The 24,800-nt window shown below is 41.8% G+C and overlaps 1 protein-coding gene across 2 annotated transcripts in view; it reads right to left on the reverse strand.

Moving 5' to 3' along the window:
• Ush2a (usherin) overlaps positions 1-24,800 on the reverse strand; it is a 701,257-nt gene that overhangs the window by 255,789 nt on the left and 420,668 nt on the right. For both annotated transcript variants that reach the window (XR_004946207.1, XM_036202543.1), the window contains exon 37: positions 15,919-16,098. Coding sequence is in view for 1 of the 2 variants with exons in the window: in XM_036202543.1 (XP_036058436.1) it covers positions 15,919-16,098 (180 nt within the window). In the remaining variant the exon portion in view is untranslated. The remainder of the gene's footprint in view (positions 1-15,918; positions 16,099-24,800) is intronic.

Genomic DNA, 24,800 nt, shown 5'->3' on the forward strand with positions numbered 1-24,800 from the left:
TCTTTTTGTCAAATAAAACACTACATCATCTTAATGGTCCTCTTGGCAACTGGTTATTGCATCAGGATACTCTGTGGAGTTCTATTTATGAACTTTTAGAAGGAAAAACCCCTAACTCTTACTGTCTAACAGCCAGAAAACCCTGGAATCCAGGCTAAAGGTGTAACCAAATCATGAGATGCTCATTAAGGAAGCCCAGGGGGAAGAGACCAGGGTTGAGTTACATGGACATCCTGGTAACAGATGTTCTGGGAAGAAATCCAGGGGCAGAGGAAATTTCCTTGACAGCGTCTTCACGGTAGGGCCATTAGCGTTCCTTGGTGCATAAACACTGAGCCTGTTGCTTTTCTGGTGCTGCTGGTGGGGCTCAGCATCTGGGAACCAGCTGCCCAGGATATCTGTCTCTATCCTATTCAGGAACACTGGAGGCACGGCCTCTGACCTTAAGAATGCTTAGGCACAGAAGACTGGCTGACCTATTTCCCTGCCAGACCTCCACATCCTAATCACAAGTGTGGGAATACAGGCGTGAAAAAGACCATGTGACATGTTCACTGTATGGGCATTTTAAAGATGATCTAATTCCATGGCTGCCAAACTAGAATATCTGAGTGACCTGAGCTGGGAAGGGGAGAGAGGGGATCATTGAAATGGAGCTTTAATCTCAGAAAATCTAGTTTAGTAGTTGAAGGATGAGGCTCAGGAATTTGACCTTGGGGGACTGGGAAGATGGCTCAGTGATTAGAGCACTTGACTGGACCAGAGTTCAGATTTTCACTCACCTACATGGCATTTGGGCAGGGAAGTCCACTGGCTAACCAGACTGGTTGTAAAGGTGAGCTGCGTGTTCAATTGAGAGACTCTGCCTCAATTGATAAGATGAAGGCTGGTTGAGAGTGATACCTGATGTCGACCTGTGGCCTTTACACATGTGTACTCATATGTGCTTACTCACCTGCATGTGCATATGTGCCTGCACACATGCAGATAGGCATGTAAACATTCATACCTGTCACATACACATACTCAGGGAAAAGCAAAGAAAAAAATCTGAACTTGGGGTAAATTCTCAGGTAATGGAATGGCACATACTGTGAGAAGCACCGATGGGACTCAGGTCTGAAAATTCATCCAGGAGAAACTTGAGCCACAGAAAAATACTGAGGCCAAAACTAGTGGCCGAGTAGAGCAAACATTGTTGGTGAAACTCAACATTGAGACCTATAAATGGAGACAGAGGTTCTCAGAGCCTAGGGATGTAGTGGCTCTAGGGGCATCTCCAGGGCAAGGGAGCACTTCCAGGGCAAGGGAGTATCTCCAGGGCAAGGGAGCACTTCCAGGGCAAGGGAGCATCTCCAGGGCAAGGGAGCACTTCCAGGGCAAGGGAGCATCTCCAGGGCAAGGGAGCACTTCCAGGGCAAGGGAGTATCTCCAGGGCAAGGGAGCACTTCCACGGCAAGGGAGTACCTCCACAGCAAGCCAGCAGTCATATAGTCTTAGAAGTGATTGTTTTATTTTGTATCAGGCTTGCTTCTGGAAACTTCCTCTTTGAGAGCTTAGACAAAAGCGCTCTCTTTCTCTCTCTCTCTCTCTCTCTCTCTCTCTCTCTCTCTCTCTCTCTCTCTCACACACACACACACACACACACACACACACACACACACACACACCAAGCCTCCTGGTTTGGTATGGTCTGCAGGAAGGATGAGGGCACTGTTTTCTACTGGGGACACCTCCCTCCAAGCATCTTGTTTCCAAATAATAAAGCCCAACTCAGAGGCTTAAATCATGAAAAGAGCTAATTGGCTCCCATGAGATAAAATCCAAACAAAGAATTGGTCTTTGGTAGTGTTGGATTCAATACAGCCAGTGCTACCACCAGAATTCAGCCTGTCTTCTATTATGGGGTACCTGAGGAGAAAAGCTCCTGAGATTTCTGATTAAGTCATATGGAGTCTTTATCACCAGTGGAGCTGTCCCAAGCAGAATAGCAGGAAGCTGCCTCCATCTCCGGTTTGGATTTTTAAGGGCAAAAACTGCCATTGTGACATATACTGAAGGATGAAGGATAGTTATAGACATCTGCAGCAAGCCAGCATTGTTTTCAGAAGCAGAGAGACAGCAGTTAATGGTCAGGTGGTTCTCATAACCTTTAGGTCAGGGACATGCTGTAGAGAAATTTATGGCTTGTCCAGAAGCGACCAGAGACCAGTTTACTCAAGAGTGTTTTAGCAATTCAAGTATATTAGGAATGCTGTCATTTGATGGCATAACTATAGGTCAGCATCCCACTACACTTTGCTCTGCTCGGCTCTTCTTTCTCCATGCTGGCTACATTTTCGGACCCTTCCCAAGGCAACAGCTGGCCAGAGATTCATAGAATCCGAGATTTCAGCATGTGTCATGGCATGTCCCCATGTTGACTAAACTGCTTCTTTTCATGGCTCTGGTGGAGCACACAACACTCATGAGAAACAGGAAGTGGAGCCCACATTCATCCTGAGAGGAAAACTAGATTCCTGTAACCACAGGAAAGGTGAAGGTAGAGTGTGCAAGAATGAAAAATAAAAAGCCACCATCATTCCCTGAGGACATGATACTGTAGCCCTTCCTCATCTGATAGCAACATGTTCTGAGACACCCCAGGAAAGACCCCAAACCACAAAATACAAGACTGTAGATAACAATGCTTTATCTGTACACTCATCTGCCACACAGCTTAATGTAGAAGTGGAATAGGGTAAGATAGTCCAAACCAACAAACAGAAAACATTGGGAATTTCATGTCTTCCTCATTTCACTGCTTATTCTTATCATAGATTTTAGAAATCATGGCATGGAACCTTTTCCTTTACACATTAAGCTGATAATATCTACCTTTTTAACCTAAAGTAAAAACATTACAGCTTTGATGCCACGTGTCCTGATTGCCAGTAAATGTAAGGCCTGTAAGAATAGTACAGTTGATCTGGTAACTGAGATGGCAGGAAGTGAACAGCAGCTGGCTAGAATATACACAGAGTAAACACTGGACTAAAGATGGCATGAGACAATTATAAACCAAGCTGGCTTTGGAGATGGAATTGCCTCACTCCTTCTCTAAACCCAAGCATATTGATAAAAGAAAAGGTTGAGAGAGTCTTTAGTCCCATATCAGAAGAGCCCTCTGATGTGAGACAGAAGGAAACCAATTATAAGGGACCATTGTCTTCAAAATTCTAATCCTCTCCATGCTTACTCTTGATTTCTCGAAATCCTTTCTTACATGTCATGACATCTTTAAATCCAAACCTTCCATTCTGATAAAAAATAAGTTTTTCCAATAGGAATCTCTGAAGTCTCCAGAAGGAAGATGGGGCCCCAACAACAACAACAACTCTACCCAATCCAGAATGATGCCATGGTAATCATCATCATACTACACTTCTTGCCAGAATTTCAGACAATCTTACCCATTACTCTGAGAGTTGCTATAGAATCTATAGTTAGTCTAACTGAGATTTAACTGTCTGAGCTTTCTCACAATACCCAACAGAGATACCATCGCCCCCCAACCAGCAGGAAGCAATTCTAAGAAAACGATGCCCCTTCTCCCTAAGGTTTCATATTTCTCAGGGTTATGGATAATGGTTCTAGAGTTAGGGGTGGAAGAAACTGTTAAACTCAGTACTCTCCTTAAGGAAAGAAAATATGTCTCAAAAAAAAAAAAGGGAAAAGAAGAAATGGAATGGATAGGTATAAGATATTATGGTAGACTATCATATACATTAGTAAATGGTCTGTCAGATACTCTAGGCCTGTAGCCATATACATTAGTAAACAAATTTAGTAATATAGCAGCCTTAGATAATTTGCACTGTTATGAATTCTTATATGTTGATACAAATATAAACTTTTTATATTCCTACTTAAGACAATTTGTATATTGATACAAATACAGAACTATGTTTGTTATATTGTACACATATTTTTACTCTTATTTGAAATATTTGTATATTAATACAAATGTAAATTTATATCTGTCATACTGTATGTATGTTCTACTTCTATTTAAGATATTCTGTATACTGATATATATTTAGGATTATTATCATATTGCATATTGCACTATACATTCCTACCTCTGTTAAAGATATTTTGTATATTGTCACAATTTAAAGTCATTGTCCTTTTACTGTACATTTGCTTACAAACTGTTTGCCTTGTTTACATGAAGCCTTAGTCCTTAGGTTGTTTAGGTAGATAAGACTTATAGATTTATTGTTACCTATGCTTGTCATCTCTATAATTATGTTAGGTTATGCAGATTTATAAATACATAGGTCAGAGGACAGGTAATCTTCAAACACTTCATGGACCTAGAGAATATGGCATTTAAATAACTTAGAATTCTGTTGACGTGAGACACAATTGCTCCTGGCAGCACCAATTTGGTCCCGGGAGAATGTTGGGCTTCTAAGACATTTCCATTTGGAAGTTTGTCTTCTTGGCACAAAATGGCCTACTGGGCAAAGAACTGCCCTTGCCTCAACTGCTGACAGTACAAATGCTGTCCTTTCTGGACAAGTGGGACACAAGGAAAGCGACCACTATACTTTGTCAAGACACCTCCATCTCACTGAAAGAGCACTGGGATACATGCACTACTGCATCCTGCTTTTCATGTGGGTTCCAAGGAGTTCAGATTTTAGACATGATTTTAGTGATCTAGATGTCTTGATATTTATTCCAAAAGAAAATGTCCCTGTTAACTTTGCTGGTAAGGGCGGTTTGCTTGTATCTCCTTCAAAATGTAATAAATTGTTTTCCAAGTTTGGGTGCCTATACACCATTCCCTAAAAACAGGAAAGACGGGCTGGAGTGATGCCTCTTGGTTCTGGGACCCTGGACGCTGGAGGTGGACCAAGCAGAGTTCTCCAGAGAACACCGCCCGACTGTGCCATACCTTTCCCAGACCCTGCAACCTACCCCTTCATTTATAAGTTACCCCACAAAATAAACCTCCCTTTTAACTACATGGAATGGCCTTAATAGTTTCACCAATATATACATTAATAAATAAATAAATCTTAAAAAAAATAAAACTCATGAATTACTTGCTTCAGGAACTTTCTATTTAATAGTTCAGATCCCAGTTGACCCTCGATAACTGTAACTGAAAAAAGGGAGCAATAGCTCAGTAGGTTATTGTTTGCCTAGAGACACTGAAAATGTGGAGAGGGAGAAGGCCAGCTCTGAGTCCCCTCTGTACCCCTTGTCATTCAACCATTTCTTCTGTCTTTTCTATGACTCTGTATCCTGGTAGATAAGACATCATCCATTACAATAAGAATGGAAGTCAGTGCCAAGCCCAAAGCAGCCACTGAAGTGTGAGGAGCAGGTGTGGCTCCCTGGATTAGTCAACCTGTCTTTTAGGAATGCCTGCTCTCCACACTTCCAAGTTTTTGGTTGGACAATTGCCACCTGCACATTGAAGTTTCCTTTGTACCAAATTAGTTACTAATCAGAATAGCACAGTGGTTGGAATGAATACGTCCACTGAAGTCATGGTCTATTTTCCATTAAGAAAGGACTCTAGAAACTTTGGGTCAGGGTAGTCTTCTCCCATTTATGGCACTAACAAAGGGGGATGTATTACTATTTATCTTGTTAAAGCCCTTGAAATGTCTCAGTTTTATTAAGAATTTCCTCAGTTTCCTAAGAATAGCTATACAGGTTGGTAAACGATCTTAGGATTTTATGCAAACCAGTCATTGAGTTGCTGTATGATTAAAAAAAAAAAAGATAAAGAAAAAGAAGAAAAGAAAAGAATAATATTTTCTAAGAAATAAAAGAAACATTTCTTCAGGGCACTCTAAGAATTCAAATAAAATTCAAGTTGCTTTTAAACAGTAAAGCCATCACATCGACATGATTTTTTTTTCATCTTAAAGTTAAAGATAAACCTTCCTTCCAAGATGAAATGCAGACAGGAGAATTGTACTTACTCCTTTTAAAAAATACGATTTTCAATATCAATGAATCTCAGAGAGGCAATACCTCCCATCTTTCTCCCTTGGTAAAGTAGGAAAGATGTGAAAGATGTGATTTTCATTTAATTATTTTTTTCGGCCCCTCTGCCTTGCCCCGGGATGCTCTGAAGACAGTACTTAATTGTGTGAGGGTGTGTGTGTGTCTACATAAACCACAGGAGAGTGTTATGCAAATGTGCGCGGCTGCTAGCTCTTGGCCAGAGGCTCAGTGAGTGCTTGGTAAGTGCACTTCAAAGTTGTCTTCCTTCTTCTCCACAGCTCAGAAGTTGGCGCCTTTCTAAACTGTTTTTATAAGCAGGAAGTTCACTGTCAAGATTATCAGCATAAAAAGTAAAGGAAACTTCACAAAATGTAAGAGGGAAATAGATCCCTTTCTGTGGCTCAGGATATGTAATTTTATGTGTATGCAGGCATGCGCACATACCCAGACACACACCCACACAGCTACCACAACGCAAACTATCCATCTTAGGAAACCAAAGGTAAGAATTGGAGTCAAAGTGTGTGAGCACATATTAAAGCAGAGGTTAACACCATGGCTCTACTTTAATAAAATATTTAGGAGAAAACATGAATAAAGCTAGATGGGATGTTATGTGTTTTGAAACACATACTATTTCATTAAGAATTTGCTGGGCCGTGGTGGTGCACGCCTGTAATCCCAGCACTCAGGAGGCAGAGGCAGGTGGATCTCTGTGAGTTCCAGGACAGCCTGGACTACCAAGTGAGTTTCAGGAAAGGCGCAAAGCTACACAGAGAAACCCTGTCTCGGAAAAAAAAGAAAAAAAAAAAAGAATTCATTTTCTTTGCTGAGTTTAACTACTTTATTACCTTCTGTGGGTTGAGATTCCCCCTCCCCCCCAAGGAGGAAAAAAATGGCAGCACATTTGGAAGACATACACAGGAGGAAAACATTACGCACAACTTTCTAAAGATGCATAAGAACTGGGTGTAATATAAATTGTGTGGTTTTTAATATACTGAAGGCAAGGATGAGCCATCTGTTTATGTGGCAGAATGCTGCTTTAAAGAACACTATTCAACTCTGCCCTATGTCTACAGTGTGGCTCTTATATTAGAAAAGGCAGTTAATCTCATCGTTCCGTCCACGCTCTAAACACTGTAATATACCAGACTAGCCCATTCTTTATTTCAGTTTCCAACACTTTCAGGTACAAAAGTTAATTTTAAAAATTTTCATCCTTTTGCTCACTTGTTAAGACATCCTGTGGCACCTTGCATGTGGAAGTATATACTTAAATCTCATAAATAAGTCAAGGTGGATGGGTGTGAATCAGAAAGCAATCACCGAACACATGCAGAGGTGCTTTTGAGTAGGGAAAGGGCAGCCCAACCTCTTTGAAAACTATTAGTTTTATATTTTTTTAAGTAGCATCTTGTCATACTATGAAGAAATATCTGCAGGCACCAGAGTCCCTACTGGTAGGCTCCCACCATTGTAGCTTTGTGAAATGAAATAGGTGGGTCCAGAGTGCTGCACACACTCAGTCTGCTTCTGAGGCCCTAGAGTGGGGTTTGGGTTCAAATTAAAATATAGGAAAAAGTTTCAACCTTTTCTTTAAAAGTGTGAAGGAAGGAGCTGGGCGGTAGTGGTGCACACCTTTAATCCCAGCACTTGGGAGGCAGAGCCAGGCAGATCTCTGTGAGTTCAAGACAAGCCTGGTCTACAGAGCGAGATCCAGGACAGGCACCAAAACAACACGGGGAAACCCTGTGTGGGAAAAAAAAATGAAAAGAAAAAGTGAAGGAAGGGAGTAGGTGAGATCACTTGTCCCCAGGCCTGCCTGCCTGAGTTCATTCCGGGGTACCACATGGTGGATGGAGAGACTGACTCCTTAGGTTGTTCTCTGACCTCCGCACTGTGCCATTGTATATACAACCTTCAATGAAATAGAAAGAGATCAATAAGCAAACATTATGTTTTCAGTGAGGGAGAAAACAGAGTCACATGAACGGATTATGTTAAGAGTCTCACACTCAGGTCCTGGTCAACTGAAGAGAAATATCTGTGGTTTCCTTTTTCTTTCAAGGCAGACCATTGCTTCCCATGGCCTGAGCTCAGAGCTTCCTGGAATGGTTCTTGTCTCCTGAGGGTGGATGCTGTGAGGGCAGAGCATCCTCACACTACTGGCTCACTTCCTTCTCTTAAATAGTACACACTCTTTTCATTCACCCTTCTTAACTGATTGTCTAGACTAAAGCATGTTTTCTATTTCTTTAGTGATGCACAGAGAGGGATATTTAATTATCTCTTGAGCTCAAAGACAAAATTCAACTGTCACCAATAGAGCTATGCTCACTGAGAGACAGCTTCATTTCACCAAAAGTGTTCTTCATGTCAGCCGCGCTCCTCAGTGTGATTTTATAACTTAATTAAATATTACCTAGATTGGGAGGATAGCAGAGATTTGTTTCTATAAGAATTAATTGTTTTATACAACTTAAAATCAGGACTTAATAATACTACCCTGTCAGAACTGTGTGAGAATGTGAAAACAAAAATCCTGTAACTGTAGTCCACTTAATTATCTTTACATTTTTGTTTCCTTTTTAAAGATTTCACTTATTGTACGTGTGTGTGTGTGTGTGTGTGTGTGTGTGTGTGTGTGTGTGTAAGCACAGGTGTGTGCAGTGTCCATGGAGGACAGAAGAGGGTGTCTGGTCCCCAAGAGCTGGAGTCACAGGTGGTTGAGTGCCCCACCGATGTGGGTGTTACAAACCCAACTTCAGTCCCCTGAAAGAGCGGCAAGCATTCTCGACAGATGGACCATCTCTCCTGCCCCTTGTTCAGCTTTAACTTTAAAAGTGGGAATCACAAACTATGCAATATGGGTATAGTTTTTGGAATAAGGATGACAAATTAACCCCCTAAGAAAGCAAGTTGGCTTTATATAAAAACTTATGGGTAAATAGTTTGCCACATGCAATATTACTATGTAGGTACATGATCTGAGTTGAATTATATTAACATGTATTTGGACTTACTTTTTTTAAAAGTCTTGTTTACTACCCTCCTCAATGAATTGTCTATCAGTTACAATAACTAATTGAAAATGGTGGTTAAAGAATTGAACACAACCTACAGAGACTTCAAGACGTCAAGCATTAAAGTTATTTGTTTCTATGGTGTGATGGCAATATTGACAAGAGTAATACCAATAATGTGATGACTTCAATCTAATTTTAAACCCTGAAAAATGATTATCCAAGTGACAGACAGGGGGACAGTGAAAACAGTTTTCAAGACCATGATACAAGTCCTGACGACCGCAGCACGTTCGTCTCCCCTAGTCAGCAAATACTTTGTCTCAGCCCTTTGGGCTACAAACAATGACAAACCAAACATTTTTCCAGCCTTCACAGCCCATAAACGTTTGATAACAGTGGAAGAACTAAGGAGAAATAGGAAAGGAAACACCCAAATTTTAGAAATAACTAAAAGAACTTTTTAAACCCCCATGCATTAAAGGAGCACAGGTTGTTCCTTCGGCTATTGATAGACGTTTTAAGTGATGACTGTCTGTGTATGTTTGGGCACACATGTACAGGTCAGAGGACAATTTGTGGGAGTCAGGTCTTTGCTTTCACCTTTGTGAGGCAGGGTCTCCCTCATTGCTTCTGCTCTTGTACTCACATGCTACAAGCCAGTATTCCAGTCAGGCTGGCTGGCACGTCAGTGTCTGGCAGATTGTCCTGTCCCCACCTCCATCTCACTGAAAGAGCACTGGGATACATGCACTACTGCATCCTGCTTTTCATGTGGGTTCCAAGGAGTTCAGATTTTAGACATGATTTTAGTGATCTAGATGTCTTGATATTTATTCCAAAAGAAAATGTCCCTGTTAACTTTGCTGGTAAGGGCGGTTTGCTTGTATCTCCTTCAAAATGTAATAAATTGTTTTCCAAGTTTGGGTGCCTATACACCATTCCCTAAAAACAGGAAAGACGGGCTGGAGTGATGCCTCAGCAGTTCAGAGCATGTACTGCTTTTGCAGAGGACCCTGGTTCTGATCTGAGCACCCACATGGTGGCTCAAAACAATCCATTACTTCAGTTCTATGGAACCCAACATCCTCTTCTCATCTCTGTTGGCACTGGACATGCATGCGATACACTTATACACATGCAAGTAAAATATGGATACACATAAAAATAGATACATCTTAAGAGGTGAAAATAAGGTAAAAGCAGGGCAGACTTAATAGAAACAGTTTATATTTCTCACCTCCACATACAGGTCCAAATAGGGCAACAGAGCAAGGCAGGAGGTAAGTCCCGAATGGATACTATGCAAATAAACATACTGTTGTTGCATCTGCCAGGTAATTCTGCAAGGTGAGAGTTTTCAGCCAGCCCAGTTCCTAGTTGCGAAAACTGAGGATGAGGTGCACAGGGTATTTGTGAGTGACAGCACAGCCAGCTAGTCAAAGAAGGGGGTTGAAATCTGTGTTTGTGAGACTCTGCACCTGTGGTTTGATGATGTAAGCTCTCACCATGGTGGATCCTCTCCCTGATGTGTCAGGTAATTGCAGTGGGGGGAATGGAAAGCCTCTTGAGGATGAACCACTCATGGTCACTTTCCAAGTCTGTCTGTTTTTCATTTTCGAAGAACACATTTCAGAAAATAATGGCTTCCCTGAGCCTTATATTTTTATGGAGCATCTTAGCTGTAGTAATTCTAATCACAGGCTGAAACTACCAATTATTTATCGCCAGAGAAAAGTGGATGGGGTTGAGAGGTACAGGTGGTTCTCAGCTCCTTCCTGATTACCTTGAAACCCTTTAGGTAAACAGAAGAAACCACTTCCTTCTGCAAAAATACCAAACATTCATAAAAAAATATCATCTGGCTGGAGCTCGTCGGTATGAAGTGTGTCAGTAATCATTTTAAACTATGCCCTTTTATGCTTCCTCTGTCTCTTTCTGCTTTCTGAGTAGGTCTTTGATGTAACAAAGACAGTTTCAGACAAGATTTCAGTTCATCTGAAAAAAAAAAAAAAGGTTTAAGTCTGGAGGCAAAATGCAGTGTATTTAAAATTTATACACTCCATAATGCCTTTGTTCTGAACTTGAAGATCCTGCAAAACTTGGGAGCTCCTTCACCTTCTTCTTTAAGCCTTCGTTCACCCTCTGCTGATTATCCGGCCGCCGTGGCTTTACCAGGCGCTTCCACCATTTAACTACATGCAGAGTCATGGCTGACCCCCTCTGATCAATTGCCAATCCATACAGGTTTGACTGATAAAAGAGCCAATTAGATTTAAGCAAATTAAGGGACATCACCAATGTCAACCACTTATTAAACCGAACACCAAATTCCATGCATACAAAACACAGATGCACAGAGCCCCATTAAGTGCTGAAATCCTAACCCCATTAGTAACTCCAGACCTTAGTGGGGTAAAGGTCACAGGGAGGTTTCATATTTATGGATTAACGTTTGGATTCATTCCTTTTTTTTTTTTTTAACTCTGCCTAGAACTCTTGTACTTGTTCCATAATGCTATTTGCAAGCTTGGATTAAAGTGATCTTTCATTTCTCAGAGAGTATCTTAACACTAAGGAGTATTAGGTTTTAGAAATAATACAAAACAGAGTGATTGCAGGATTTCAGATTCCTGAGAGCACAGGAGAGGTGGAACTGGACTCCACTGACACAGGCAAGAGATACTCCAGCAGGATCCCAAAGTCTAAACATTAATGTTTTCCATACAAGGTTTTGGGGACTGAGTGCCATTAACGTGCATACTTAGGCCTTGGTAGTGGTAACAACAGCTGTCTTTACTTCCTACCTTCAAATCACACAGGTTTATCAGATCTCCTTTGTGTGTATGTGTGTAGCTTTGTTCATGTGTCTGCATGCATGTGCGTGTGCATGTGGGAGCCAGAGTTGACATTTGGGGTCCTCCTCAGTCATGTTCCTCTTTCTGTTCAGAGACAGGGTCCCTCACTGAACTGGAGCACTCAAATTCAGCTGGGCTGTCTGGCTGCTCTGCTCCACAGCACTAGGTTCCTAAGTGTGAGCTGCACACCTGGCGTGTAAGACACAGTTCTGGAGATTAAATGAGGTCCTGTTGCTTGTGCATCAAGTGCTTGGGCCAGTGAACCCTCTCACTGGCCTGGTGTTTCTTACGCTCAGTTCTCCCTTCAGCAAAAGGGAGTTGGAGACTAGTGATGAGACATCTCACAAGCATCAGCTAAGAGATGAGGACCATTGAAATTTTTTTAAAAAACTGTGTGTGTGTGTGTGTGTGTGTGTGTGTGTGTGTGTGTGTGTGTGCGTGTGTGTGTGTGTGTTGCAATGCCAGAAGAGTCCAGCAGGGGCATCAGATCCCTTGGAGCTGAGGAGTTGTGAAGAACCTGACTGGTTCTAGGAACCAAACTCTATAAGGTCCTCTGAAAGTACATTTTTTTTTTTTTTCACTCAAGTGCTGAGCCACTTTTCCAGCCTGGCATTTAAAATTCTTCATACGGATTTTTCTTGTCCCTCTTTTCTAAATTCTTGAGTAAGCTAAGCAGTATTCATCCTATGCTCATCTGAGAAAAAGCAACCAGCTAGGATCGGCAAACTCATGAAATGTGAGGCTATTTCTTACTCTAATTCTCTGGTCAGGGTTGCAGCTAGATCTATGTGTGTATAGCCTTCCTCCTCCACAGAGGAGGTTCCAGCTTTGCAGGTATCACATAAAGGTCCTCAGGTGGAGACTGGATCTGAGAGAACATGAGGAATGATAACCAATAGCTTAATGATTATTGAACTCTTTATCTGGGTATACATGGAGTATATGCATATGCATATGCAGGTGCATATATACATATGCTCGAGTGGATGCCAATGCCAGGTGTCCTGATAGGTCACTCTCCACCTTATTACTCTGAGACGGGGCCTCTGGCTGAACTGCAGCTTGCTGTTCTGGTTAGACTGGCTGGTGAAAAACCACCCACAACAATCCTCCTGTCTCGACACCCCACAATTCTGGGGTTACAGACATTCTTAGCTACATGGACTATGCTATGTGCTGGGGACCTGAATTCAGGTCCTCATGCTGTGTAGCAAGCGCTTTACCTATGAGCCATCCCCTCAGCCTCTCATGAAGCCATCCTGACCAACTTATTCATGCACACACCAATTATTCATCACACACCCACCAAGTGCCAGGTTTGATCTAGGCACTGAAGATAAAAAAGATCGGGAACAGCCCCTGCTATGTGGAATCTTACAGGCAGAAAGTGTGATGGTCAAATTAAACAGGTACTTCAATACACAAGTGTACTCTAGGCTGTAGAGTGAATCTTAGGCTAGGTTGGCAAGAGATAGCATGCTGATGAACTGATTAAGTAGGTGAATTTACTCATGTAAGTGAGTGGACTAGTGTGTATGTGTGTGTATGTGTGCATACATGTGTGTATGTGTGTGTGCATGCACATGTGTGTGTGTGTGTGTGTGTGTGTGTGTGTGTGTGTGTGTGTGTGTTTGGCAAGTGTTTGTGTGCCCATGTGATTGTGTGGAGATGGAGGACATTGGGTGTCTTGATAAAACCTTCTTCCCCTTATTTCCTTGAGACAGAACCTTTGCTGAACCTTGATCTCCCCATTTTTGTACTAGGGTGAGTGTCATTTAGACCCAGGTACCCACCTGTCTTTCACTTCACATCCCCAGTACTGGGGTTACAGGCATGCAGTCATGCCCAGCTTTTACATGAGAGCAGACTTTGCAAACGCAGGTCCTCATGTTTCTGTAGTAAGCACTCTCACATGCTGAACCATCTCTCCCTAGCCCCGCAAGGTAAATATTTGATAGAAATATTAGGTAAAGAAAAACCAATGGCATTCCTTCCACCAAACTTTCCATTATGGTGTTTTTGATGTATCTGAAAAGAATTCATAGCTCAGGCTACTTCATTTCAAACCTCCCATTATCCAGCAGAGAAAGACACTAGGAACTCAGCATTACCATTAAAGAGGTCAGCCATTGAAAGCAAAGAAAATGCAGTGACTGTATCACCCAAACACAACGCAAGAGCCAGCAGCACACAGAAGCACCTCTGCCCGTTGGTTCCCTTCTGCGTGTTGGCTCATTTACTGTCCATTTCAGTATGAAGCACAGCTCACTGGAAGGCATGCAAGATTTCTTTAATAACTCTCAGCACTAATTTAATTCTACTTAAACACACATATTCTACTGAATGCCACATGCTTTTCAGCATGATTTTTATGTGTAAATCATGATAATATGTTTTCAGCTCATTAAGTAAAAGGAAGCATGAACTAAAACCTATTTAATCAATGAGGTGTCACCTTTAAACTGCCACAAGGTCATAAAAAAGATCATTTCAAAGCAATAAGTTTCCTAATTGTAATCAACAACAATCTAATGACGGCAGAAAATAAGTCCTAATGGTGGCAATAAAGTGGCGCGCACTCTGTCTCTAAGGATACTGCTTCCTCTTTGGGTGAAGGGTCACCTCCCTAATCTGGACTTCTGGGTACTTACTCTCAATGGCTACACTGATCCCAGATGGTGTGAGCCACAGAGAAACCTCAGCTTTGCCACACACCCATAAAGCAATGACCTAGCTACTCCTATTTCTATTACGTTGATCCTTGTATTGGTAAACACACCCTCACATGGGAATTGAGTGAGCAATAGCAATGTGCTATTTTAACGGAGTCATTATCCCACATACACAGAAGAACTTACTAGAACATACAGGCTTGAATCCACAGACAATATGTGAAATGGGCTCCTTCGTGAACACAAACTAAATTGCTAAAAATTAAGAATGATCTAAGCCAGTGTAGACAGTTGTAAAAGGAGTACATAGTAAGGTTCTTCAATGCCTGAAGTTTGGCTGCAAGACTGACACTAGATCTCCCTGGTCCTTTTCCTGGAGCACGTTCAGAAAGCCCATGTTCTGAGACTCAGGTGAGGGCCATGTTGTCATTACTCTGAGACGTGCTTCCTGTTCAGAAGCTATGAATACCAATCTGAGGAGGAGATTTCTTCTTGCCACTTAGACCTCACAAAGAGTAAGGACATGGGGTCGGGTGGAGGCTGCATATTTTCTAGGATAATTATGATTATTTAAACTGCACCAATTTTAAATAGAAATATTCAAAATAAACACACCCAGAATGCATTGCATTTCACACAGGAAAGGGCTGTCATGCCTGCTAGGATGAAGTGTTATTCAGTGTGTGAATGAGAGTCCTATTGTAACTGCCACTTGCTGGTCCTTACAAAGAGGACCTATATTTTAAGTTTGATATTGTCAATATGTTCTGCAAAGGGGCAAAGGGGCAAAGGAGTTGGACCTTTTCACAATTTTTCAGTAGTCTCTGAACACTGATGTCCCATCCCCACCTCATTGTCTGTCTCCTTCCAAATATGTTGTCAAAATTGAAAAAGTTTAACAAAATCTGTCAAGTTGAAGAAAGAAGGAAATAAACAAACAAACAAAAAACCCCAAATTTACTAATGTTCTTAAGATATAGATACCCAGAGATACCTGTGTATACAGATATATACATACACATGTACATGCACATACACATGGTCACACACACACACATGTACACAGGCAGACATACACACACACACACACACACACACACACATAAACATACACACACACACACACACACACACACACACACACACACTGTAAGAAGAAAACATACTCATCAAAGCAATGAAAGGCTATCAATAATGAGTTTTCGAAAAACAAAACTGCCCAAACATTCAGAACTACCACCGAGCCTCTAAGTTGCAATATAAAGTGTCCAATAGTCACTCAGTTCTAGGCTTCCTGTTTAAGTCAGAACGCCGAGAGTTGTTTTCACAGAGTTGTTTTCACAGACTCACCCGCTGGAGGCATTTCAACAGAGACAGGGTCACTGAGCACGCTGCCTCGGCTGTTGGAAGCATTCACTTGTACTGTGTAGTGAGAGTAAGGAACCAAGCCGTCCACCAGCACCCAGAGCTGCTTTCCTTCACTGCTGTGGATGGTTTTTGTGCCACTGAGAAGAGTGTAGTTATCCCCTGCTGATTGAAGAGGAAAATTACATTTAGTGATGATTTTCTTAGGTTACTTGAGTATTTTCTTGGGCTGATAAAGACACAATGCCAAGCTGAATTACCACACCAGCACCTATTGCATATGTTCCCATCAGTGTGCACGCACATTCACTTCAGCATGTTATGAATAAAACGAAGGCTGTGTTAGTACCTGCAGATCACAGGCGTCAAACTGACTTGATATGCAAAGACAATATGTCATTATATAACAAGCACTATGCAAACAAATAAAAAGTGTCCAGATATAGAAAATGATTTATTTTTTATTTTTCATAATCCTTGAGTTTTCTTTAATATACAGAGAGAAAGAAGTAATGCCTCCCCATAAAATGGTTCTGTCTATAGACAGCATACTCTGACATCCGCTGTTTCCTCTCACCCTGTTTGAGAGTTAGCCTGGCCCGTCTCTATTTCATGTCTCCTTAAACTGGGATTGCTCAGAACATCATAAAACAGTTGCTGTGGGTGGGCTGCCAGATGTGTCCATATTGACCTGAACATCTGTATCCAGCTTTCTTAGCAGATGCAGAAGCCTTTGGTTGCATAAAGCAATCACTTCCCATGTGCCCTCACTGTGTCCCACCACCTCCATCCTTTCAAATCTCTGGTAAACCCATCTCAGATCCCAGTCTGTGCAGGACATACAGAAATGCCACACCCTGGTAATAATGGCTCCTCTCTTCCAAATTCTGTATAACATTCATGGTAAAAAGAGAGTTAGAGGAGAACAAAAAAACTTTAGAATTAAAAAAAGAACAGAGTTAGAGTTTAAAATTATGACATTTATTTAAAAGCCATATTTTAAAGCATACATGGGTGAGACATTGTTTTTAGTTTTAGTCAAATATAGGAGTGTGTTAGGTACTCTTTACAAACACAAGGTAAAGAACCATTTATAAATATCATTAATTACATCAAACAGGCTACCTTCCTTTGTCAAAATGCTTCCTGTTATGCATTTATTCCTCCATCTTTGAGAAAAATGAGTAAAAACCACCAGGATACTGGATATAGAGGGGGAAGCAAAGATATTAAGAAGACTTAGCAATAGCAGCAAACTATTTGATTAAAGTGTAAAAGATAGTCACATGATATAAGCAATCTCACATTGTAAAGAAATTTGAATGCCTACAATATTTGTAAAGTCATATCCTCACAAATTAGCAGAAAAAGTGCAAAGAAAAGAATGCCTGCTAACTGTTTGAGTGCCCTGGGTTAGAACCTGTCCTTATCTTCTTTGCCTAATGTGTCCTCTTCCAAGATACTTTGTTTCTGAGTATCTAGCTCTTCATCTGTGAGCTCAAGCTTGCACACAGTGATTCTTGTACCATGCCACTATGAAAGTTAGTTAAGATCTTACTTTCCTGCACCCAGCATGGAATATCTGATAAAAAACAAAACAAAAAACACCTGAGTGATTTGGGCTTCTTAGCATGATTTGCATATAATGGCACAAAACTAAGAAGCATGTGTGGGTGGCTCATCAAGGTACTTAGTTTGATTAACTGCCCTGTGATCAAATCTACCCAGCTCTCTCATTACAATGAACAAAACAGTAGGGACGGCTGCTGTTTTCGCTGTAATCCATACAAATTCTACCTGCAATTATTGAGCATTGGCAAGTGGTTAAGATGGAAGCACCTGGCGTTTTGTTTTCTCAGTGATCATTAACTACAGGTTAATCATCAAAAGGCATCGTTGTTCATTTAAGCGACAAGCACAAACCTGACCACATCATGCTGTTGTCCTATCACGTAATATTCCAAATTCTAAAACTCACAAGAGTCTCATAGTTGGTTAGGGTGTGGTCATTTTATGAAATGTGGGTAGGGTAGATAAAACTAGACATATATTAAAAAAAAGATACTTATAATATTTATAATAATTCCAGGCTGAAGGAAGTAGCTGAAAATCTTATTGTGACAAAGTATGCACAGTTAAGTGTCTTCTGTGGTCACAAGAAAACTCAGATACCCCACAATAATTTGTGATTTGGGTCTTGAGATTGATACAGGCAAAGGGATGATTACCCCAGAGAAAATAAACAGTGTTCATGGACTAGGATACTGGGAAGCATAATTGCTACTTATTTCCAGTGACGAAATGTTCCAAGTTTACAGAGTGACATCAAGTCCCAAATGGAGAAGAACTCTATCTTGACATTTATGTAAAGCAATGCCCACAGAGTTCTGAATGCAGCTTTTAAGGGCTCACTCCACTCAAGTTCCTTCCGAATGATGCCATGTTAGCACGTGGAGGTTCTTTATGGCTAGCTTTGTGACTTGATTTGATAGAAGTGCTGTGTGTAAGGAGCCTATGGTGCCCATGAGTTGGCACCCAAATGCATAAAATATGGTCCCTGCCCTCAAGAGGTCTGCTAAAGGACATGCAGTTCCGTTCTGACCTATGCACAATCTCTGACCACATCAGCATGTCTCCAGGTCTCAGGACACCCCCTCTTCAGAAGCGTTTTACTTCTGGCTGAAGCAAGGGCTGCTGTAGTCACATGCTTAGCAGTAAAATCCCCCAAAAGGTCACCTTATCCTCCAGAGACCCAGACAGATGCTCATCTGACAAGGAAGTTGTATAATTTGTGCATCTTATGAAAGACTGAAAATTGTAAAACACCAACAAAAGTCTACAATTATGTCACAAGAGAATAATTTTACCTATTTCTAGCCAGGCGCGAACACAGGGGTACGCATCCATGCTCAGAACATTGGTGGAGGTATCCTCCTCCCTTTTGATTTGTTTATTTGTATTGGAAGCAATTTTTTGAGCTACAAAACAGACCCTGTGCTCTATTTTTCTCTGAAAATGGCATGGCAGAGAGAAATGTATTAAGTACCACTTTAGTCTAAGTTTGCCATATAACGACATTAATACATGGTAATTATACAATTAGTTGTAATGTTAGTTTCTAGCTATAGAACAATGATTACTGAGTAATTATAAGAAGTATATAATTACTCAATAATTATGAGAAGGAAGTAATTATATAACCATTTTGCTCAGCTCAAAAACGAACACGTGTGTCTTCAGGAGCCATGCAGCTGAGTGAGTGTGATCTTCTCTTGTGTCTCTGCAAACACATGGTTCGGTTCCCAGAGCCTAGAGGGACCATCAGGACTTCCGCTCTCCAGGTTCAAAACCGAACAAGGATCCACAGGTCAGAGCGCTTTGTCCATCCCATCACCTGCCCCTTCCCCTTCTCTCTCAGCTCCATGACTTTGGGCTCTTAGATAAGGGGGCTGATTTGCTAAAATGCACAGCATGGGATTGCCCCTCTGCACCCAGCCGCGCGTTAGGGTTTCCTTTTGCCTGTACATAGTTTCTGTGGGCTAAAAAGGTGCATCCACATTGGTTCTGTCTCAAAAACTAAGCTATGGAAGTCCAAGGTGAAAAGCACTCTGTCACAGTGTCCATTCCTGTTTGCTCAGCCTAGGCCCACACTGTGTGGATATGATAGTGGGTGGTGAAGGTCCCTTTAGGTTTCTGGGTTTGGGAACCACAGCTCACCAACCCTGAACCCCAGTCATTGTGATGTTTAGCAGTGCCTCTCCAGTCCACGTTGGCCTAGCTTGACACGAGGCCCTAGGCTTCAAGCCCAGTGAGGGGGAACTAGACTCTTTGCAGAATGGGCCGTTTTTAGCAATAATCCAGGGTTCGTCCCCACTGCAGTCACTTAGGGCCATCTCACAAAATTGCACACACCTGAGCTGTGCACTAGCCTACTTTAGGAGGCTATCAGCATAGAAGCTAGAAATCACTGAATGATTCATTCTTCAACATGATGAAACTTGAGAGCTACTGACTGAATTATTTATTTGTAGTTATGCTATTTAAAAAAAATACATTTATTTTATTTGTATGAGTGTTTTGTTTGTACTTATATCTGTGTATCTTGTGTGTGCCTGATGTCCACAGAGGTCAGAAGAAGGTATTGGATTCCCCAGAAACTGAAGTTATAGATAACTGTAAACCACCAAATGGGTGTTGGGAACAGACCCTGAGTCCTCTGCAAGAGCAGCAGGTGCTCTTAAATACTGAGCTCTCTCCAGCCAACAGTTCAGCTACTCTTAAAGTAACGATCCCAGCTCATCTTATCTACTTCTAGAAGCAGCTGGACCACACATGGCTTTCTAGCTGGTAAGGCTTTAGACTCTGGCTGTAGGCTGTAAAATGTTTATTCTGTTAGTAAATTAGCCATATAAAGAGAGTATAAAGCTAACAAACAGGACCTATCTTCAAAGCCTACAAAATCCAACACAACTGTTGTATGAGAAATTTGACATATGCATGAAAGAATTTTAAAGTGAGTTATCATTGATGACTGTAACATCTAGGACAATAATAACTTCAGATTTTCTGACTGTGCGTCTTCTTCTATGTCTCTCATTGATGGTGCAGAGACTAGACACAGTCCTATTACATCATGAGGAGGGGACAAGTTTTGTATAGATCCATAGAACTGATATCTTATTACTACTATTGTTTTTAAGTGTATATGTGTGGGTATATGCATGTGTGTGCAAAATGGCCAGAAGTCATCAGTTCCCTTAGAGCTGGAGTTATAGGCAGCTGTGAGCTACTGTAGGAGAGTGCTGGGAACTTTATGTGCTCTTGACCACTGAGATATTTTCAGGCCCCTCAATCACATAATTAAACAGAATATCCTTGGGAGCTAATAACTGTCTATAACTCTAGTTCCTGGTGATGTGACATGGTGTCCAGGTTTATATAAAGTCAAAACACTATATACATAAAAAATAAAATAGATCAATCCTTTAAAAAGAGAACCCTGCCCCAACTGCCATTTCAGGATATTCCAAATCTCATGGAGTCTTCAAATATGTCCTATCATCTAGTTCTGCTTTCTTCTCTTTGAAGCAAGAGAGTTAGAGGAGAAAACGATCTCAGTGCGTGTCACGTGGCCAACAGGTTCATTTGCTGTTCCTTAGCGCCCAGCCCTCCTAAACTGCTAATAGGATCAGAGCCCATTTTCTAGGCATTGATATACCTCAGTGTTCTTATTTGTCGAATAACAGAATATTGTCTGTGAAATTATTTTGTTAAGTGAAAACCAACAGAAGTAGATATTTTTGTATGTCATATGCAGACTGTAAAGATGATTATTATCCTGGGATAGCATCCTGTGGGATTTTCTTGATTGAAATCACATAAGTGGGTATCCTTTCTCATTCCTGTAATGTTCATTGTCACAAAAATTTTAATGCACCATATATTCCATAATTTTTTTCCTCTGTGCCGTACTGCTCTGACCTTTTCAATATTCTATAATTTGACTGGCTGGCTGTTTCTGTTCTCTTCCTTTTTACAGCCTTATTAACTTGTAGGAAAGAGGTGAGATGAACCACCAATCAGAATACATAATATTGCAAAGGTCAGCATAGTCGCACACGGCATCACAAACCAATACTGCATGCCAGGCATTAACACCCTGATATCTTATTCATGTGACAAAAATTGTAACAAGAACAGAAAATGGCACAACATGAATCCATTCTCCAGACGGAGATTATAATGAGAAATGACAGCGAACAAACCAAACCCTGTGATGATTTCATATGTCACACTTGGTGCTGCTTCGAACCGGCCCCTGTCTGAATCCAATTAGACCCAAAGGTAGAAAAGGTGTTAACTAATTTTCCTATTTCCAGCTACAAAAATAAAGCTGCATTTCTACCATGTTGAGGTCTCAATTTTAGAGGTGTTGTATTCCATCTGTCCCAATCCCTTTGCACTCTGCCAATACCCCTCCCTGCCCCTCTCCCCCCAAAAAAACCCCAGGCACGGAAGGCCATTCAGCAGATCGGAAGGCCATACAGCAGATCGGAAGGCCACACAGCAGACGTGGTGGCCAGGTGAGCTGACACTTGGAAGGTGCTCAGGTGGCTAGGCTACTCTAGACAGCAATTACTAGTATTTACACCTCTGCTTCTCCTTCATGGAGACACTATTTAGATGATTTTACTCACAAAGTGCATTCTCCAGGTTTCATCATGCTCTAGGTCTCTGAGTAGAAGGGGTCTCAAAGGTGCTGGGAGCTCATTTTGTAACTTATATATGGACTCAGCAACCTTTGAACTGGAGGTAAACATGTGACCACACACAAATGCTTATTGGAAACGACTTACCTAGTGTCTGTTGTCTGTCTGTCTCTCTCGCCTCCCTCTTCTCTCCTTTATCCTCACCTTCTCTTCCTTTTGTTAAGTTTCACCCCCCCCCCCCCGACCCAGGTAGTCATGACTTTGTGATGTTACTGACAGTGGACTTGAACTTCTGACCCTTATGCCTGCACCTCCACAGTACTGGACTCACAGGCTGTGTTACCAGGCCTGGTTTACTCTGTGCTGGAGACAGAATCCAGGGCTTCATGCATGCTAGGCAGGTGCTTGGCCAGCCGTTCTGCATCCTTACCTTATGGCTTTTGTTTTCTTCTTTTATTTTTTTGACATTATAATCGTCTCATTTCTCCCTTCCCCATTCTCCCTCCAAGCCCTTCCATATACCCCTCCTACCCTCTTTCCTTTTAACATGACATTTCAAGAGAAGAAGAAAGAACTGGCCTGGGAACCACTTCGTCCTCTGAGGGCAGCGCTCTGTGAATATATCATATTTCTTGCTACTCCTGTGATTATTCTGTGTGGTTTTAATTAGTTGCCATCAGGTAAAAGGTCTACTCCTTTGATTGCTCTTTAAATTAGTCACTCTGCAGCACGACACTTCTATGACAGGGAATAAATATACACAATATCTCATCGTTGAACAGCGGTTGCATGTTCAGGCTGCTCTGGTGTGAGCTCAGCGACGGCTCTGTCATGTCCAGACTCTTCCTGTCCTGTCCTCTCGGTTGCTTCATCAGCACACGAGTCAGACTATGACACTGGGGCCTTTTAAGTGTCCTAAGTCATTCATTAAAACAGTCCTTGGAGGCACAGTTTGTCTCCATCCAGCCTCTTCTCTGCTCCGTAGTCTTGTTTTCCCAAGTGGACATCATGTTACTAACATCAGAAGTGAGTGGAAGATCAAGAGGCTATGCGAATGCGCTGGACACTCTCAGTGGTGCTATCAACCTAAAACTGCCTTCAGAACAAAGCCTGTTAGAAATGTGTCGTGCTTTGGACAGTGGGATCTGTTTTTGTCAACTATGTTATAATCTGAAAAGTCAATCTTATTGTCCTATTTTGGTGGTTTTCTCTCCATTTTTCAACAATAAATTCCAAAGGGGCAAGTGAAAGAGTGATTTGGCAAATGAGTTCCAGTCACAGAACGTGGTCTCCGGCTTCCAAACCAGTGGGCATGCACACAATTCTTTTATCCCCAGAATGTTTCTGGGGAGCATTCCTGCATAGTCCTTCCATACACGACGAACATACAGACACCAAACATATAGGTGCCTAATCTTTTTCGCCACTGTGATCAATTGGAAAATCCAATTGCCATTATTGATCCCAGAGCACTGGACATCACCAACTACTGTTTCATGACAGCCAAGAATTTAGACTCTTACTGTGAGGGTTTATATATGCTTGCAAAGCATCCTCAGTTTGAGGATGGCAGCTCCCGAAGGAGTGTAGCATCGGGTAGGGGTTGTATAGTTTTTCTGAGGACTTCTATCAGTTTTTCTTGAGGGACAGGCTATCAGGGCTCCTATACTTCTTGTGCCTTCCCATCACGTATCAGGATTACCACCACCAGCAGCAGCAGCTCAGTGCTACCTATGCTTAGGACCTCGTGGTCTCAGACTTGCCACACCTTACTAGCTCTTTAGCAGAGGGTCTCAAAAGTGGGACAATCTCAAGGTGTTGCTGGGCCAGAAGCCCCACTTCTAGGTTCTAAAGAGGAAAGACTGCCTTTCAGTGCAGGTTGGCAGAGTGTGGACATTGCAGGCTGCCTCGTCTGAGGGTCTTGGTTTCTTGGTAGCATTGAGCTGACAGTTGCTTTGGGTCATTGGCTGCTTGTTAATGAGGCCTTTCTTCCAGGTTTCATGGTGAGGGGTTCCCCAGGATGGCCTCTTGCAATGCCAGGGACATCATTTCCCAGCAAGATGGCTACCAATCTTGTTCAGGGAGCTCACAGGAGTCACAGCCTACCTCCTTTGTGCCATTCTGCTGGTTAGAAGCAAGTCACAGATTTTGACCACAGTGAGAGAAGGCTTTCCACAAGGGCATGAGACCAGGAACTAGGGATCACAGTTGCACCTTTCAGTCTGTGTATAAAGCTTCTAAATATGTGACTGCAAATTACCTTTCTGGAGAGATTTGGGAACTTATGAACTCTAAAAACGTGGGGAGAAGGATGATAAATTCAGCACCACCAAAGTCACCCATCTTTCCTAAACGTCTAACCAAATCAGAAGAAAACCAGAGAGACAAAAACAAAACAAGGTTAACAAAGCAGCTAAAGGTTCTATGGGGCGATCATGGAAATGAGAAGATGAAAGAACAGAGCGGCCACATGCCTGCCATTCCAGTGTTTAGCAGGCTGGGGTAGGAAGACCATCCTGAGTTTGACACCAGCTCAGGCTATAAAGTGAGTTCAAGGGCAGCTGGGCTATAGAGTGAGGCCTTATCTCAAAAAGAAATGGGGGAAGGGAAGAAGAGGAAGGGCAGTGATTCTGTAGAAGTCATTAGATGTAGAAGGCA

Source organism: Onychomys torridus, chromosome 11 (assembly GCF_903995425.1).
Source record: "Onychomys torridus chromosome 11, mOncTor1.1, whole genome shotgun sequence".
Taxonomy (NCBI): Eukaryota; Metazoa; Chordata; class Mammalia; order Rodentia; family Cricetidae; genus Onychomys; species Onychomys torridus.